The sequence below is a fragment of the Phlebotomus argentipes genome, unplaced genomic scaffold (assembly GCF_947086385.1).
Source record: "Phlebotomus argentipes unplaced genomic scaffold, Phlebotomus argentipes genome assembly scaffold_18, whole genome shotgun sequence".
Classification (NCBI taxonomy): Eukaryota; Metazoa; Arthropoda; class Insecta; order Diptera; family Psychodidae; genus Phlebotomus; species Phlebotomus argentipes.
Window position 1 is genome coordinate 446239 of NW_026776177.1, and position 20159 is coordinate 466397.

Genomic DNA, 20159 nt, shown 5'->3' on the forward strand with positions numbered 1-20159 from the left:
TTCTTATTGTCACAAATAAGTAATTAAATTCCGGCCTCAGCGTTTCTTCCCAGCATCATAATGCCGGATTTTATCCCAGTGGAAACATGTCAAGTCCATTAGAAATGTTTCCCGAGGAGAGCGAAGAAAGCTCCTTAATGGATTTTATTGTGAATATATCTTAAAAATGGACATCATCAGAGGTGAAAAAAAAGTCATGAATTTTGATGTTGAATTGAGTGTTTAAATACACATTATTAAACATTTCATGTTGAGGTTTATCCCAAGATTTACCGGAGCTTTCATGACAAACTTTACATGGGACATTTTGTGTTTTCATCAATTTTCTACTACATATTTCACTATATACATCTTATACATACACAATTTCCTGTAAAGCTGTCACAGAGCTTTCGTAATATCATCCCTTGAATAAAGCTTTATTACACATTTGCAATTTTCACCCCCTCGCATACCTAGATGACATGTGATGGACAGATTAATAGATTTCTTTTAATCTCCATGTCGTACTATCCGCATTCCATGTGAAACGTGATATGAAATATGATGAGGAGCAAAGCGCTAAGAAGAATTGCACTGCCAATTTGCATTGGTAATTGTGAAAGATTATCTTCATCCCACTCTTGTTCCACATCATGTCATTTAGGAGTTCGTTCAAATACCAGAAGTGCTGATTTGCAGAAGTAATGTGCGAAACTTTGACTTCCATCCTTTCAATTTTCCCAAACACCCAGAGACTTGGTGTCTGAGAAAAGTGATACGAAATGGAAACGGAGCGAATCCAAAGTATGTCTTATCTGTTTTATCGTAGGAAAACTGTACCGTTCATACTGGGATTGTCAATTGAGCGTGAAAATAAACTTCTGGGTGCAGCAATGCTATCACTTCAGCAAAGTTGAAACATATTCAGGAAAAGGGAAAGCTCGAATGGTGCAAAATGATAATAAAATTGGTTCTTTATGGTAATTGCCTTGAAAAGCTGATTTAGTTTCGGGAAGTTATTGTCTTTCTAAGTCATAACAAGAGTCAAACAATGTGGCTTTAATCTGGTACACCACTTCCTGACACTTTCACAGTTTCTATGCAGAATCTTTAACACTTCAGACAATTCTGAACGCCTTGAAAAGCGTTTTTCATCGCTATTTCGTCTCCTTCATCGATTTTTTGCACTGATTTCCAATTTTTATCACCATATAATCTAGGTTTTTCAGTAGCAAAAGGTCTAAACCTGCCAAAAGCTTAGATTTCAGATTGTAAGAATTGATTTTAGAGTTCCTGGATTTGTTTATGAAAAATTTCCACTAGAAATTTAGGTTGAATTTGCTAATTTTAAGCACAAAACGCGAAAATAACTACAAAAAGAGAAATTCTTTCAGACCAATATGAAGCTGTTTTTTACGTAAATGCTCAATTTGATATGAAAAAGAGAAACATTTCCAGTTTAATAGTTATTTAATCACCAGAATCTGTTATAAATCAATCACATCACTTAAAAAAAAGCGATTAAATTGATTTTTCTGAGCAAAATAATTATAAAAATACCGCGATTTGTTGCAATAGAAGCTTTTGTAATAAATATATTCTAAATATTTCAACATTTTCACTTCCTCACACTTCCTTAAAAGCTGTACACCACATCCGACCTTAATATCTGATATCATTATACCCTTTGAGTCATATTTTGAGACACTTTTCTGTTAAACTCTTGCCATAAATGGAAGTAAATTTGTTCTAAATCCACTTAGTTGGGAGAGTAATTCAATGGCAATTTCGAGAAATCCAGGATTTATCTGTCCACCGCCGGATGAGCTTTGAAATCGCTTACAGACTTGTCTCAAGAGCTTGGCTAGAAGGCCTGATTCGCAGAGATTGCAATTCAGACTGTCTAGCAAAGCACAAGCAATCCAAAACAGCTTAGGAAGGTCCAACAAATATTCTGCTGAGAGTGATAATCGCACATCTGTCGCCAATAATTCGAAAACATAACTTGACCTTTTCAAATTAAAAGGAAAATCCGATGGTTTTCTTGTTATATATGCCCAATTTACGGAAAAAACGTGGGAAATATTGCACATCTGTGACGAGGATTTCGTAATAATCTCATATTACAGAAATAATTAGAATGAGATGAAAAATTTCAGGCGAAGACTTGCTTTTAAAATATCCTTTTCTTTTATTTTTAGTGATTCGGGTGGTTTGACTTGTCTTTAACGTGAGAACACTACATTTCTCTACAACAGATATATATTTGTATGTAATAATTCTCTTCATATTGACTTTACAGCCACTCAGAACTTCCTTGTCGTTACATTGTCACGAAGAATGAGGGGGAAATTGCAAAAGTAGAAAATAAGAGCAGAAAGTCAATACGTGTTGAGGGAAAAGAAAGAAAAAAAGAAAGAAAGCTAGACGAATTCCATCTCAATTCGAAGAAGAGATGTTTTTCCTTCAGAAAGTGAAGGTATTAAATTGAGTTTCATTATTAAATCGCACGAATTCGACTCCTTGCGAATGTTATTAATATCCAAAAATACTATTACGGAGTGAACAAGAAAAAAAATTAAAATGTATGGCATGTTCGGCGCTCTCTTTTGTACTGAGCAGAATGTAAATAATCTTTATTGAATCTACTCATACACATTCAGTATTCAGAGTTATTTACACACGCTCTTCACGCAAAATTGAATGCGAATTTCCTGTGATAAAAAAGCTGGATGATTTCTCCTTCTTTCCACCAAATCCGCCACCCGCGCAATATGTTATTGATACATTTCGTCATTCTCCTCCAATCACCCAATGGATTATATTGCATAATGTTGGGTCTTCGTTAATCTTCGATATTAAGGGCTGTTCTGCTGTAATATCGCCGGAACGCCCTCTCAACAAATGCAATAACGTGCGAATTTACCATGAAATGAACGACGAGAAGAGCTTCTTCTCGCGACACTGCAACTTTTAATTAAATTCCTGAACAATGCCAATGTCAATAAGACTGTCCCTATGAAAGTGTAATTCCATTAAAGTGAACAAATTTGTTAGGTACTCATAGAAGCGCAGTCCGGCCGACCTATGCTATGCTATTGGACGATTGATATCGTTTGATGGGAAACAATAAAAGTGACCAAATTGAGTTTCGGAGACACACATTATCACCTCAATCGAAAGTGTGGAGAAAAACAATAAATTGTAAATATGAAACATATTTCATCTTGATTGTATTCACTTAATTGAATTCACGCGTCGAGCCTACAGAATAATTTACACTGGGCCTCAAATTCTATGCTGGCAAGGGAGAAAATTGAGTTTCATTCACAAGTTTCCCAATTTCTCACTTTATTTACAACAATTTCTCCTCAAAGATTTTGGGGATATTTCACATAGGATGCTGTGGACTACATAAGCGCGATGTTGTGTGGTTTTCATGGGAAAAGACTTCGCGTCAGAAAGATTAGGTTGACATACAGTGACAGGCAGAGAAATAAGCACATGAATTTCCAATTTATACACTTGAAATTCTAAGTTGACATCATAAAATACAGTAAATATTGAAGAAAATCTGTATTATTGCGCCTGAACAACTTTGAAAGCATTTCTCCATGTTAGTTGATGTGATATTACTCATTTTCAAGCTCACTTTGCTGCTGCTTTCAACGTAAAAGCTCTATATTGGAGGACACAAGGGGGAAATAATATAGTCAAAAAGTGTTCAAAAGCATAAAATATTCCTTTCCTGAAAGCTTCTCTCACTGACAAATTATTCTGATGCTTTAGATTTCTTTTGATTTTGTACGTAAAATCAACAGAAATTGAGGTTTTCTAGGTTATGTAAGGAATTAAGGAGAGAATTAGTGATTAATTCGCACTCTAGCATATCAATTCTTATACTAAAGTCCTAAAGATCGCTCAGACTTTGGCATAATTAGGCATTTTCATGCAAAAAGCACTGTAAATTGTGTTCAAGTCAAACATAACCTCAAAAATATTGATGTAGACTTGAGAAATGTTTGTTTATAAGCCTTTCTGAACATTTTAACACTGAATCAGCAATTTTGAGTTCATTTGCAAATCATAGGAGATGATTTTGTGGCCTAAAAAGCCTCCAAATGGAGTCTTTTGAAGATTTCTAAGTAATATTTTGAGGTTATGGCCGGAAAAAATACTCAAAAAAGCGGTTTTAAGTGGGTTCTTGCAAACATATCATAAGGAAACTCGAGAGATTTAAAAATTTGCTATGTTTGAAGTGTTGGGAAGTGGTGTACAGATTTAATGCATAATTTTCCCCTTGGAGAAACTATACTTGAAGCTACGTTTATACCAATATTCTAGCCATAACGTCAAGAGGTTTTTTCGTGTAATAAAATTTCAAACTTGGAGCGTCATTCGAGCGTGTCAGCGGTCACAAGAACTAGGTCATAAAGCAGGAATTAATGTGTGTGTGAAATAAGGTGCAATTAAAACGTTTCAAGTGGTTTTTGTGAAATGCTCTGCAGGACATGATATTTCGTTCACATTAAATGGACTGTTTTAACCGAAATGACGCATTTTGTACAGCAATTCTGAACATTTCACTCAAAGAGAGATTTTAGCAGCTGGAATTTCATTTCACATCTTGCTGACGATGTAGAATTGCATCCTTCAATGGAGATTCAAATGCTCACGTTGGCACTTAATTCAATTAGCGGCTTTCAATCGTATCAAGTAATATTTAAGGTACAAATTCCATCATTGATATTTTAGGGATCAAAGGAAAAATGATGGTAATTGCAAAATCAAGAGACACATATGTATGTGTATTTGGGGTGGCGTGTGGTGTATTTTAAAAATGGCATTTCATTAATGATTCCAAATTTGAAATGCCGCCCACGCAATTCGATGTATTTCGGGATATTCTGTAAATTCGATTTTGAAATAAAACTCTTTCCTCCAAATTCACAATTAAATGATATGAGGAAGATAGCAAGATTGTATTATCGCAATAAATTGTAATGTTTTCATCTAAAACTCAGGAGAAAGAAGGGAAAAATTGTAACTTTCGGTGAGATTTCTTTTGAGGAAAGCCTGAGAATTCGCTTCATGCGCTAATTTCTGGCCATAATCGCCCCGTTTTCCTCTAATCAAATTAAGCTGGTCGGATTGTTCAGAGGCGTTTTGGGGTAAACATCGCGCTCGAATCCAGATGTTGGGGATTGAAATAAAATCTCACTTCTAATCGAAAACTTGTCATACACAGACGCTCTTGTGTTTTTTTCCCGTCTTTCAATCAACCTTTAATCGATGGGGAAAAATACGTCCTCGATTTAATTTTTTGGCTACTTGAGAGAGAGCTTTTTTCTCTCTTTTCAAAGACAGCAATCAATAGATGTGACAACGCTCGTCATGGCGTTAAATGAACCAACTGTACGACCAAAGTGTGAAATCTAAAAATAAATGGGGATTGTATTTGGAAGGATATTTTAAAAACAGATTAAATGATGTGCGTGAATATGCATAGTAAACAGTTGGAGGAACGCGTACGGCAAATCCTTTAATGGATTCCCTATTTTGAATCGATTTTCAATGGTAATGCCACTGAGAAACTAAGTTTGAATTTTTTAGCATAATCGTGACCAGTATTTTCCTCACAAACAACACAGCAGCATCGACGCTTTTATGCTGGCGCTCAAATTCACAGCCAAATGCTCAAGTTGCAAATTGAATTTTTGCCACCACAAAAGACACTCGCCTTTGTCGACAGTCGAGTTTTCACCACAGTTTTTCACTCAATTAGCATTTCATTGGTGAAAACTCGCTTTATCGTTTGACCCACAGCAGGGCCTTTTGCTTTGTGAATTTTCACTTCATTAGAGCATCATTCTTAAGTTGGGCTTTCACTTTCACTTCGACTGTTGGCCAAATTCCGCAGGGGGAATAAATGTTCAATTGGCGAAAAGCTCTGAATCATACCGTGGAAATGTGGAGAGATTTATCAAAAAAAAACAGAAAAAGTTTCCTCAGGAGATACACGAAGAAATTATATACATCAGCCAAGGATTCTTCCTTCCTCTTCAGTCACCGTGAACAACTTTTCTTTTGCCTTAATTTTCACTCACTGCCTTTTTTTGCGTGGATGTAATCACTCAAGTCGACTAATTGACTGATAAAAATTCGCCTCACGTCTGGCTCTTTTACGCGGTCGCTCACTAATTTTCCACTGCCACTGAAGAAGAGACTTCGATGGGCGCCTGAAAAGTGCGCCGGGAGTAATCGACAAATGGGACCGCAATCCCCAGAATCCGACCGCTCGGGAGGAACTGGCGAGGAAAACTGTGAAGCGCGCCAAAGTTTTTCCACCGCCGCCTGGCCCAAAATCTCTCTCGCACACAGTCGAGAAGCTCCGGAACATGCGTTATTCCGTTAATGCGATACCATCGACGCAGTTGTCCACCACGCGGGGGTCATCAGGAAAGCCCATTCATGCCGCGATCGTCCAGAAGGGAAAATTAAAATTCACCCTTTCATTGGGGTGAGCGAGAGTGCATCAATTATCCCTCTGGGCGTCGCGCAAAAGCTCACGCGACAGCTGAGCAAATGAAAATGGACGCCTTAAGGTTCTCATAGCCATTAGTATTAATAAGAGCTTTAGTATGCATGACTCTCTCCGCTGGTGGAAGTCGCCTTTTCCGAGTAATTCATCTGTGTTTTCGCTGCTTTACTCACATTTTATGCAATTACAGCGTCACTTGGAGAGTCGAAAGTTGACACTATTCGTGGTTCATATATCAATGGAGCTTTAGAACTTTACAGCAGCTTTAGTAATGAAGACATCTTTTGGGGAAATTAGGAAGAGAGTTTGGGGTGATATTTTTGGACTCTCAATTCATCCTAATTCAACAAAACATTTGAATATTGTTTTCCATGAAATTGTTGAGCTATCTTCATTATTTCACATCATTATTTCCATAGATTTTACCAGAATATTCAAATTCTCTCACAGATTGGAAGCAGACAATGGGAAGACAATACGACTAAACAGTGTACACCACTTCCAAACACTTCCGCAATTCCTCTGCAGAATTTACAACACTTCTTATCACAATCTAATCTAAGTTTTTTTGTCTCAAGAAGTTTAAACCTCTTAAAATGATTTTCTAGTTTAGTCTTCAGAAAATGCTTTTAAAAAAATCTGAATAAATTGTGAGGTTATGAATTTTGCCTAAAAATATGATTTAAGCTTACAAATGAGTAAATGTGGCAAATATCACATTGTTTTCATTCAAAAATAAGGTTCAATTTGCAATTTTAGAGCACAAACCGCAAAAATAACTAAAGAATTAGAATTCTCTTACACAATTTTGAGGTTATGGTTGCCTTTTGGGCTGTTTTCTAACTAATCTGAAGTTTTTTTGATCGCAAATTCTCAATTCTACCAAGAAAAGGGTAAAAATTGCCAGCCTCAACCCAAATTAGATGATTTTCAGGGTTATTTTATTACCAGATTCTGTTTTAAATCAATCACATAACCTAAAAATGCGCTTAAATTGATTTTTCTAGGCAAAATAATTTAGAAAATGCCTCAATTTGTTGCAATGGAAGCTTTTGCAATGCTTATATTTTATATATTTTGCCACTTTCATTTCCCAAACACTTTCTTTCAAGCTGTACACCACTTCCGACCATAATATCTACCTCTTGGAACCAGAAAAGGAAGAGAACTGGAGAAAATGTGCAGTTTTAGCATCACCTCACGATGGAATTCTTCTTTTTAAATATAAAATGCAAATTATCTCGCGAGACATTCCGTATCACGGACAAATATTTGCCAATGTTTCCAGAGCATGTAATCGGTGGATTTGCGCATTTTGCTTGATTTATCAATGAACAAAGGTGTGCGCCTTACGTTTTTAGAGAAGGTCTTCGGTAAAATATTTATTCTGCTGCTTTCTGCTTCTTTTTAAAAATAGATTCACTTGCATGACGCTGTGTTGTGTTTGTGTGTGAGGAGCAAACTTTAGGATGTTCAGGGAAATTCTGTGTGATTTCTGCGGAACGACTGAGAATTAGGGTTTCATTTGGCATTTAATTAGATTTATATCATGTTCATGAGAATGTAGGAGCACTTTCGCCCACATTTGCAGAGTGTCAGGTTATTGGAAGTTGCTCTGGTCTCGCACAGAAATATGATTATTGAGAGCATAGTGTGTTTCAGTGCGACAAGTATTGTGGTAAGATGCTTATAATATCCCTCTTTGTCTCCTGCCAACTATACGATGACAAGGGAATATTAAATTGTCATCTGGGAGAAGTTTTCATTAAGTAGAGAGTGAGAGGAAGTGGAGTGAAAATTCTCCATCATTAGGAAACATTAACACATTGTTATACAATATAGTTATTTTGCTCATGGAGAGAAAACTATTTCCAATATCCGCATGAACACTTCTTCAATGATTCCAACAGTAAAATTGTAGCATTTTTCCCCTTAAAGATTTTTCTCACCCTTCAAAAGAAATGTCGTTTTGTGCGTTTCAAATGACTCAATCATATGTAATTAAATTTGAGAGTGTCTTTTTTCTCTCTCAATAAGCATCAAATTGACTGCCATAAATCGTTGAATTTTAATTAGAATCCGTAATTAGAACTTCAGCCCTGGGAAGACTCCAGTTACAATTGATGAAAGCGATTTCCTTCAATTGCCCCTTGACACATTAGCACTCTTCTGGGCGCGCATGTGAATGGATTCTGGGAATAGATTGAGGGATGGCCTGAAGAGAAACTGTTGATTCCGCAAGCACTTGGGCGAAGGTGACGCAGAATATGAGGCAATGACCAGTGTGTCTTTCGAGGGTGCTCGAGAAAGATTGAATCCCACAGAGAATGCCGTCCGCAGATTCAAAGCGGGGGCGAAGGAGGAGTTGGGATATTTCAATAAAGACGGCAAATTCACTCTCCGCAATGTTCGCAATTTCTCCGAATGGACTTCTGAATGCTCGCTCGAATGTATTTTATTGGCATACTTTAATTATTATTATATATGTTCCATTTCATATTCATTCGTCTGGAGTTCACGGAAAAATGTCTTTTGTGAATGGTCAAGACAAGAGGAAAATCACTCGTGATTTCAGACCACTTTGTGATTTTTATTTAAATTTTCATTATTTTCTCCACATATTGCCACTAGAGGGCAGCAGTTTAAAGGCATGCAGAAATTCCAATTGTATTTCCCAAACCAATTATTACCACAATTTTAACAATGGATTAATTTGGGGGTTTTTAACGCCCAAAAATAATCTATTAAACATATCAATTCAACATATAAAATAATTTTTTGATTATATTTAGGTGTTGCATATATTAAAGAGTAATAAAACGTCAGAAAAACAGAGATAAGTCACAAAATTTGCCACAAACTGGAATTCAACACTTAAAAGGATGATTAAGATCAGTTGACGAAATACAATCGAAAATTCTGCATGCCTTTAAAGTTGAAATATAGTTGGCAAAACACCAAGCCCTGACCAATTGGTATTCCTGGAGAACTTGTGGCGGGAATGCCACTGTCATGGCGGTCTTCTCCTCCTGACGAGATCCTCGCTGTTAGCATTATTTGACGGTAGAGGCAGCACTGAGGGTGACGCGGAGAAACGCGCGAGCCAGTCAGTCGTATCGTGATTCAAGTATTTAAATATATTTAAATTGTCTGTGTTTTGCAGGAATTTTAATAAGAAAATATTGATTTTTTTTTGTATATTTCTACTCAAATTCCGATTTTTTTTCCATACAATGTAAAAAATCATTATTTAAATATTTGATTGAGTTCATTAAGATTCCTCAAAAAGCGACTAGCGACTTTCCCCTTGGGTCAAGACGAGAGACATCTGAAGAATTTCCTCGTCACAAAAATCGTGCTATTCGTAATCGGATTTAGATAGCAGGGAGTGAAGGTTTTTCCCCTCACCAGAAAAACCTTCAAATAGCCGATCAAATTCCTGTCCATTTCGAGAAGCATTTGCGGAAAATCAAATGAACATAAAAATCAGAGCAGAGAGAAAGAGAGCTTTAGACCTAAGACGTATGGGTGTACACATAATGCTTATATATGGGGGGAAAATGAGGGAAAATGTACTGGGAAAGTAATTCAGCTGAGGATTCGGCGGAAGTAAAAATTATGTGAGGTATTTTCCAGAAATAACTAAGAAAGGAATGATTTAGAGAGTGAATAACTTTGAGCAAAAGAATTTCCCGGGGAAGTCTTCTGTTGTACGACGTAATAAAGAACCTCCCGCACATTGTCCTTTATTATCCGCGTTTCAAAATGTACCGGAATTATAAGAAAACTCTCAATGCAAACGCCTTGATAGAAAGTGAAAATATTAGAGAAAATATGCCCTGTTTTTCTTCCAGAGCAAGGAAAATAATAATAAATTCCTCGAAGTGTGATTATTTTAAAGAAAATGTGAACTTCCTTGCAGAAAAGGGCTTATGAAAACACTTGCTCTGGGTGTGCGGGAAAATCAATGGAATTTCACAGAAAGGACGAAAAGGAGTATCAAATATTGATGTTTCTGTCTACCAAAGAACTTTCCGTCAAGAGGCATTGTACAAAACAATAACGACAAGTGCCACGTGCGAAATTTGAAATATTTCTCTTCAATTCTTCAGAAGAATCCGTATTTATTATGGACGATTTCTTTGAAAACTTGTCTTTGGAAATGAATAAATATTGCGGATTTTCTTGAGAAGCTTTTGAAAAACTCACCTGCTAAAGTTCCCCGTTTTCTGCAGAAATGAAATCAATATCATATTATAGTTAAAATCATGTTTCTCGAAGTGAAACAAGTTATCAAATTACAGTTGACTTAAGAGACTTAAGACTTTCCTGCATATAATTTCTCTAGTCTTGAAGAAATTTCACATTATTTGGCGTGTTCATGAAATGTTACGATGAATACACAAAATATCTTATATCAAATTGAATTTGAATTAAGCATCGAATTTCCACTCAAGGAACAGAGAAAAGCGAAGGACAACGCAATTTGATATTCTGCTAAATTAAAAGTTCACTCAATCTACAATTTCTGTAAGACAAATTACATGATTTGCATTTCCAGAAACTTTAAATGTAAAACACAAGTTGAAAACAATTCCGCGAATGCAGAAAAGACAACAAAAGCGAAGGGGGAAAAAAGGGTTGAACTTTCCTCAAACCTTGGCGCATATTTTTTACACCCAAAATGCTAAAAACACTCCTGCAAATATTCCAGACATGCCACAAACATCATCCCAGTAAAAACCAATCCGCCGTTTTTCCACCGCTTTTCCATCATGTTGCTCCAGAGCCCAAATTATGCTTTGCTGGATTCGTGCAAGAAATCCACCGTCAAATCCACCATCTGACAATTACTGCGGGATTCCTCTAAGAATCGGTGGACGAATCTTGCAAGATTCCTTCAAGAAACCCAAATTCAAATTCCTTCACTTCAAAGGCCGTACAAATGCCGGAAGCGTCTTGTAAGATTCCACCACAAATCCGCCATTTACGGTCCTTTTCGTCCTTGCAGGAATTTCGGTGGAAGTTCTGGCAAGATTCCTGCAGGAAAATCCACCAAAAATCCACCGTTTAAGGTCCTTTTGGCCATTGCTGGAATTTCAACGCGATTTTCCTCTATAATTCCGCCATTCGTCCAGTGGATTTTCGGAAGATCCGACAGGAATCCTGCACGATTCCTATAGGACTGTTTTCACTGGGATCTCAGACTGGAGGAAGTCCAAGGAGACAAGATGATCAAATTCAGAGACATTTCGTAACAGTATAATTCTCCATCACTACTGCAAATTACAATATAATATTACTTTTTAATCATATCTCGCAAATATTTCATCTATTCAGGAAACTCTTCCACTGGGGCTTTTGTAATAAATATAAAAAACAGGAATTGCAACGTAAAAAAGTCATCTTGACGGGGTGTTTTTTGCTTCTTTCTTTCTTTTTAATATTGTAGGAGATGAAACTTACTGTATATAAATCTTCGCTGTTATCTTATTTCTTTCCTCCCTTTCTTTATATATATTATTGAATTATTAAAATATAGATTTTTAAATAATAATAAAGAGAACTCTCAGCCGCCATAACTCGAGTGTTAAGGTCGCGACAATCTTTTAGCACTGTCCTCCCTCTCCAGGGACACGCTCTCCACGGATTCACTGCCCGACGGGCCCTTTTTCGATCGCCTCTTGTCGTCACTGCCCAGGATTTGCGCCACTTTCACCTGCTTCACGAGATCCAGCGCCTGGAATTTGAGCACAAAACGTGAATTGAATGCCATTAAATTTGAGAAATGTCGTCGTTTCTCACCTCCTTCTTGCTCCGCAGAGCGCAATCCTCGAGCGTCTCCGCCGCCTCGTACTTCCCTTGGCGACGATACAGCGCCCCGAGATTCTTCAGTGTCGTCGTCACAGTCGGTGAATCCACTTTGGCCGCTTTGTGCCACCCCCCGTACTCGCCGTACGGCGTATTTTCGCGGTTTTTCAGTTTGTTCTCCTCGCGCTCCTCAGCCACCTGGAAAGCAGCGCAGTTTTCACCCATTATTTCCAAGCACTTCCCACAGCAATCGAAAACCTCCTCAACTCACCTGCCAAATTGGCTTGTTATCACCATCAATGGTCCCAAACTCCCTCTCGTGAGCCCTCGTGAGGACCTGCTTGTAGAGCACTTCGGCCTCCTTGTACTTGCCCTGCTTCAGGAAGCAGCTGGCCAAGTTGTTCTTCGTCTTGGCCACATTTGGATCATCGGGACCGAGTTTGCTCTCATAAATCTCCAGCGCGCGCTGATAGTAGAGCTCCACCTCCTCATACTTGCTCTGATTCTGACACAGCAGCGCCAAATTGTTCAGCTGCTTCGCCACATCCGGATGATCCGTGCCCAGGACCTTCTCGCGAATTTCCAGCGCCCTTTTGCAAAGCGGCTCAGCATCCTTGTACTTGCCACGCTTGCCATAAAGAACTGCCAAATTGTTGAGTGTGGCCGCAACGGCCGGATGATTCTCCCCCAGAGTCTTCTCGCGAATAGTCAAGGCATCATTCAGGAGATTGGCGGCCTCCTTGTACTTGTTCTGATCACGATACACCAGCGCCAGGATGTTCAGCATCGTGGCCACGTCCGGATGATCGTGACCACTTGTCTTCTCCAAATCCTCAAGCGCTTGCTTGCACAGCGGCACCGCCACCTCGTAGCGCCCCTGCGAAGCATACTGAATCACGAGATTGTGGAGTGTTCGCAGACGAGCGGGAATTTCATAGCCGGCATTCGCCTGATTGGCAAATTGACTGGGAGGCGTCGGTGACATGTTGTGGCGCTCCTCAGGCTCATCCTCAGGAAACAGTTCAACGACTGGATCAGCCCTCGGCTTGTCGCCGCCCTCCTCTTGTTCCTGCAAGAAAGAACCACAGCATAAAATTCGCTGTCTTTTCCCGATCAGCTGTTGCAAATAAATGGAAAGAGATCCAAAATCTCCCCCAACGCATTGTCAAAGGCTTCTCAACAAAGAGGAGTCAATAGAAAGCAAACATCGCACCTGATTCTCGTCGTATTTGCGAATGGAATTGATAAACTCCAAATGCTTCTTCTCCTCCTCCAGCTGAGCCACCGTTTGCTCCGACGCCTGCAGCTTCTGCTGTGTGTTGGCCAACTCATCCCTCAGCCAGGCATTCTCCTGACACAGACGTCGCACTTGAGTGCGCAACTTCTGCTTCTCCGCCTCGACATTCTGCAGATGCGACACCAGAGCCAGCATCACCTGCGCCTCGCCCAGACCCAGCTCAATGCTGTCAATGTTCTTCTGGACAATGTCCGACTTCTCTGTGTCGTGGCGCGCCTCCAGCAGACCCGCCATCAGGGACACGTGCTCCACACGAAGCGCCTCGAGTCCCTGCAGCACCGTCTTCGTATTGGCCACGATCTCCTCCTGTGTCATCTGCGTCATTTTGCCAATACTCTCAATTTTACGACTGCAAGAGAGAAAGAAGAGCGAGAAAATTCCTCTTAGTCAATTCTAATAAACATTTTATTATTCTCTCCCCTGATTAATTAATAAAAAAGCGCAGGGAGTGTGTGTTGTGCTCCTCATTAAGACACCCAATGTGACCACTTTTCAACGAGGAAGTGGACTTCTATATGTTTCTCTCTCTCTCTCTCTCTTCTCTGCAGCACTCGCCGTGACGTCGATGCGTCTACAGAAGATGTCACGCGAAGACGATATTAAAAAGCTCAAATACTCGCGGCGCATGCACTTAACATAATTATGTGGTGTGTTGCTTCTCAAGAGAAGTGCTCTTCTTCTCTCCATCCTCCGATTCCCATCCGATACAGTGGAATATTAAAACGCATGCCGGCGCCAATCAACTCATCAGTCATGGCTAAAAATACATCAACTTTGTCAGATTAATCATCATGTTAACGAATTTACAGCTCAAATATTCATTCCTCGAGCTCACAATCTACTCAGGTACATTTTTCTTCTTCTCTTAGATAAAAGTGGGCAATTTTGAAGTCACTTTGAAAGACACAACATTGACTCTGCCCTTGTTTTTGTCTACCATTTTTGAAGAATAATGCGAAAATAATGATAATCATGCTGGATTGCAAGACAAATTAAGCAAGTGATTCATCAATTTTTGCCCAGTTGAGCTTGATGTTCTCAAAAATGTAACTAAAATGCAAAATTAGACCATTTTTAGGGCATATTTCGATGGGAAAATCGAAATTGATATTAAAGAGCTTATTTATTTGTTCTTCTTGTACAAAAATATTGAAATTTGCATTTTATGAGACAATAATAAAAATTATTATTTATTTTAAAAGCACAAATGAAAAAAAGTCATGTTTTACGAATGAAAAGTCGAATATTTATTGTTTAATTTTAAATTAAAAACTTTAAATGAATATTTCTCATATCTTTTAATTCTTTCTTTTGAAAACTTTGATGAAAAATTGATTTTTAAAACATGTTTGGATAAAATCGGCTCGAAGAGTATTAAAAATCGACTTTGGAAAGTAATATTTTGAGATTTTCTATCAATTTTGCCATATTTCAGTCACAAATCCCAATAAATACCAATAAAATCAATTAAAATATCTACAAAATAATAAATACAGAGCAATATTTGCACTTTAACAGATGATTTGAAGGCATTTTGAGGGTTTTGACGATAATTTCGCTTATTTCGCAGCTTTGTTAACGCTAAATTGCGATTTTGGCTTTATAGTTTTCAATTCACTCGTCGAATTGTGTTTATATCACTCCAAAAAGAGCGATTTTTCGTCTGTTTGCGGTGAAACATCAGCAATAACACCTGCTAGGAAATCCTTGAAGACCACAAATTAGATTTTCGTTTCTTCTTTCCAACTATTAGAGCTTACAAATAAACAGGGAACGAGTGTACACGTAACATATGTACGATCTCAACAGAATCTCGCTGATGTCTCAGCGATAAAAACTATCCTATTGCCACATTAAACCATTTCACAGTGTTGATTTCCCAGAGCAAAAACCGAGAGAGAGAGAGAAGAGAGAATTTGTTTGGTAATTGAGCTTCTCTCTCAAAATATTTATCCGCACTCAAAATCAAAAACCTCTAATAAAGTGGCAGAAAATGCCAAAATCCCAGAGTTTTCAAAAAGACATTGTGTGTCACTTCCGGAGCAATTCTAAAAGCCACTGATTTCCTTCCCAATCTGCGTTTGTTGAGAGAGAGAATTGTATGGCGATATATTCACACTTGAATTGAACCGTATGGGATTTTTTCACAGTCCAATTAATTTGCGTTTCACCGCAAGTTTGGCAGATTTTTCTCCACCACAAAAAACTCACATTCGATATTGATTTATTGCCGATGACAGAAACATCTTCTCGGCTGGACAATTATTGTCTCCCTTGCAATTCAGCAAAAGATTCCTCCGCCACGCGGTGAGACGCGCACTTTTCACCACTCTCTGGAGCTCCAGAGAAGCACTGAAGGATGGATCGACGCGAACGGACTTGACAAATTGGAGTCAGATGACTCACCCAAAATGTCTTAGGAGACTCTGACACACTGAGACGCGAAACTATCTTGCGACTGGAAGTCAATCGATATGTTTATGTATAGTGGCTATTTTTGCATGCTGTGCGGTGTGGATTCTCATCTCCACGCTTGCGCCTCTTATCGCCACTTGAGAGATGGTGGGCAAGGTGAGGAAAACATCGGTTTTTCTTGCCACGGAAAGTCGGTCTTGTTCAGCACTGAATAATCTCGCGAGACTCGCGAATCTCTCACTTCTAGATCGCAGATTTGTGGTCTGATTGATGAATGAGAGAACTTCCAAATCGCCCTCAATTTCAGAGAAGGCTCAGCGGGAAATCATCCTCCACAGAGAAAACACCCCCACAATCTTAGTATGCTAATCCCAATGCTAATCACGCTCGCGGCCTTGCGATCCGCACTCAGCAAATAAACACCAGTGACAAGCGTGACAATCAGAAGCGCGTCACAATCGCGGCCCCAGCGGACAAATATCCATCGCGACGACGTCTGTCCGCGGATCGGAAGCACACCGCCATGAATTCCATGCTCTTTTTCCCTCTTCCCGCACTCACGCCACGGCACATTTTTCCTCCATCGCGGTGCAGCGAAGGTGAAACAGCGAGACAGAATCTCAAATAGAAAGTTGCGGACAGTCATTTGGGGCCCCACGGCCAGAGTTGAATGACATTCCCTGCACACGGACACAGGAAATCTCCCTTTCTCACCTCTTATCACTCATCAGAATCCGATTATTGGGTGTCACTGGGTGTTGGGAGGGTGAGCAGCAGACTTTACATTGATATTCACCACAGAATTAACAATTTTCTTAGCGAAATAGACTGAAAACTGCAAATTTCCTACACTAACAATCCAATAGGTTCACTTATTTGACCAGTGGGAGCGCTGTGAGCGCACGTCAAAGTCTCCGGAAATGTTTTCGGAAGAGCAGAGAAATTCACCACTCGGAACTGTTCTCAAATATTCAAAGCTCTTTTACTGAGAATTTTGCTGAATTTTGTAATTTCTTCAATGCTTTTAATATTAAAAAATGTAATTTCTTATTAGTAAAAAACCCTCGAGGCGTGAGAATAATATTAATTTATCTACTTTCGAATATTCTCATTACATTCCAAATTGTGACAGTTGAAATTTTCGTCTGAAAAACTGTCAAAATAATTAATCTTACATTTATTCTGCAATCAAGTCAATTTTTTAATATTATTTTTTAGTGTTTCAATGCTAAAGAGTTTGTGAGACACTTTTACACCTCTGTGGACATCATAAAGTAGTTCCTTTTCCTCGATAGAACAATAAAAGCTTTTCCGCCTCTTACTGAAATTTGTCCATGAATTTCTAAGAATATTTTACAGTGCAATTTACATTTATTCTACACTCCGCAAATTCCATTCAATCCGAGATTCGAAACTTTATCTCATCCCTTTTTCCATTCACAAAAACATTCACGCGTTATCGCAGTGAAGCATCACTGAAAACGCACTTGAGTGATTCAGAAGCTTCAGAAGCTTCATTGCCAATGGCAAATTTGTGAGGAAAACAGGCGGAAATTCAAAAAATGAGATATCAAAAGCTTTGAGACTAATTAATTATAAGAAAAAGTGTGAGCAGAAAAAGGTCAAAATAGTGTTAAAGTTGCAAAGATTGCCTTACAATAATAATAATTATTACAATAATACAGAAGGCGAGAACTTCATGCTTGAAGATCTTTGTTAACACCTGCAATTTACGCATGAAATGTGTGATTTATCGGACCTTTTTGCCATACAAACTATATACAACAAAATGGGAATTAATGAAAGAGTCCAAATAAATTGTTTTTATATTGCGATTCTGGGGTGTGATTTTGAACAAATAATTCTCTCTGCATTTGACACACTCAAGGATTGAAGGCGATACTATTTAATTTTCTGATAAGCATCGCGTCAATTGTGGAAGCCAAGAAGTTTGTGCGAAGAAGCCATGAACTGCATAGCATGAAAGGCGGCTGGACAAGCATGATTTATCTAAGCCATAATATTGGTTGTGCATTGAAATGCGCCGCGATTGGCGATTTAATTTTAATGCGCATACGAAACTGGGAGGATTTTTGCCATGGCGGAAGAACACATCAACTTGTGCGAAGTTGTCATGGAAGAACGAGAGCAAATGTGACATGTGTTGTAGAGAATTGTATCACTGCGTGTAATTATTGGGTGTAATTTAGAACTTTACTATGAGTGTCAAGGTCGCTTGTCTCGTGGAGAGTGAAATCTATTTCACCTGAAGATGACTCACGCCAAGACTCTGGCTTTCCACATAACATCGCTGAGAGACACTTTAAATAATCCATTTGTATGCAGTGACGCGGCAAGAATGCGCTCTTTCGGCAGACTTGCTGAGATGTTAAGGGGGTTTATCTAGGAGTGAATCGCCCAGGTAGAGACCATAAATGCCCAGCTGAGATGAATTTATCCGCCGAAAGACTTTGGTAATGACCCCAAATCTGCGATTGCATCACTACGTGAGGCGTTTTTGGCTAAAATACCCATTAACATGGTTTTATTGTGATCACTTCATGACGATGTCTTAAGTTCGCGCTGAATTCATTTCGACAATTAGAATATGGGAGCCATAACGTGACCTCCGCGCACTGAGACAGATTTCTTCAAGATTTCAGCGTATTTCTTGTAATTGCACGATGGCTGGAACTGATTAGGGAACTCTTGTAATCACAATGAAAGTTTTTGAATAAACTTTGACTGCCTCAATCGCTTGCACTCAAGATCAAGGGGGAGAAAACACGCTTAGAAGTGATGTACAGATCAGGAGATGTTTTAGGAAGTGAAAGTGCTTCAATTTATGCAATATTTGGTTCACAGCTTTGATTATTTTCTCTTAGAAATTAATTTTCTCTCCCAGTCTTTATTTAGTCAATTATTTCTAGGTTATGTGACTGATTTAAGACTCAATGACGTCTTAAAGCAGTAATAAAAGTGCCTAAATTTAAAGTTTTTTTGCTTTATTAGTAAAATTGTTAAAATCAAACATAACCTCACAATTTTTCTAAATTTACTGTTGCAATTGTTGATTTAGAGGAAGAAAATCATAAAATATTGTATGAAAACGTGAGTTTTATAGTTGTCAGTTAGATTTTAGTTAGATTTTGGTTAGATTTTAGTTAGATTTCAGTTAGATTTTGGTTAGATTCCAGTTAGAAGTTGATTTTAGTCTTGTTTTAAGCAATAAAGGCAGTCTGAAGTCCTGGAAAGTATTAAGAACTTTTTCATGCAAATTGTGGAAGCGTCAGGAAGTGGTGTACAGATTCCAGCCGTACTATCTTCCCCTTGATCTAGATATTTTTTTGCTGAGCTGAGAAATTTTCATAATGATTAATTTTGCAAAATATCGCAACGCAGTGACACGAGCAGAATATTTTTCCTACGCCTCTTAATTACATGGCGTTCAACTCGAGAATTTACATGGCAAGAAACGCAGAAACAATGGCAAATACATTTTCCTTTGATCACTTGCATCATTGTTATTTGCATGTCTGGAGATTTGGATGCCAGAATGTGTGCGCGCGCGCAAGTCAGAAAGTTTCTAATTGAATCCCAATTGAAATTGCGAATTTGCAGGTCTCTGGCAAAGAGAGTTGGGCGACAGAGAAGTTCTTGTGAAAAGCAAAAGGCGACGAGATTGCAATTAAAAAGCGAAAATTGTGCTGTTGAAATTGACAATGAAACACCTACAATTCAGTCAACGACACCAATTTCATTTTTTTTCACATAAGGTTTTACTCTGAGATATGTCAAGTGTGATTTTATCTCAGTGGCAAAGTGAAGAATTCTCATTGTGTGCGAAAATCTTAGATATTATAACCGTTGAAATATTCTTAAGGAATGTTTAGAGATGCTGCCAAGTTCAGTGATTTCATTCGGTGTGACAACAAATCAATTTCTTTTCTTGTAAATGTAAAATGTGCTAAAATGTGAGAGACACGCGATGACACAGTCGAAAATTGAAAATTGATGGAGAACAAGACCTTCTATTCTTCCAGGAAAAACACACGATTTTTTATTTATTATCCCAGGTTGTCTCCAAAGATGCTATGAAGTATGAAATATGTA

At 38.3% G+C, this 20159-nt stretch overlaps 1 protein-coding gene across 2 annotated transcripts; it reads right to left on the minus strand.

The window, feature by feature from the left end:
- Positions 1 to 11770: 11770 nt before the first annotated feature.
- LOC132260345 (kinesin light chain) lies at positions 11771 to 16937 on the minus strand. Of its 2 annotated transcripts, none has more exons than XM_059758397.1 (5): positions 16761 to 16937; positions 13548 to 13980; positions 12606 to 13403; positions 12329 to 12532; positions 11771 to 12263 (listed from the first exon to the last, which is right to left on the minus strand). In XM_059758397.1, the coding sequence occupies exons 1-5, from the start codon at positions 16772 to 16774 to the stop codon at positions 12114 to 12116; spliced, it is 1599 nt and encodes a 532-aa protein (XP_059614380.1). In that variant the 5' UTR covers positions 16775 to 16937; the 3' UTR covers positions 11771 to 12113. The 2 variants fall into 2 exon arrangements, with proteins under 2 accessions (XP_059614380.1, XP_059614379.1); XM_059758396.1 differs by lacking the exon at positions 16761 to 16937 and adding an exon at positions 15843 to 16069.
- Between the last annotated feature and the right edge of the window lie 3222 nt (positions 16938 to 20159).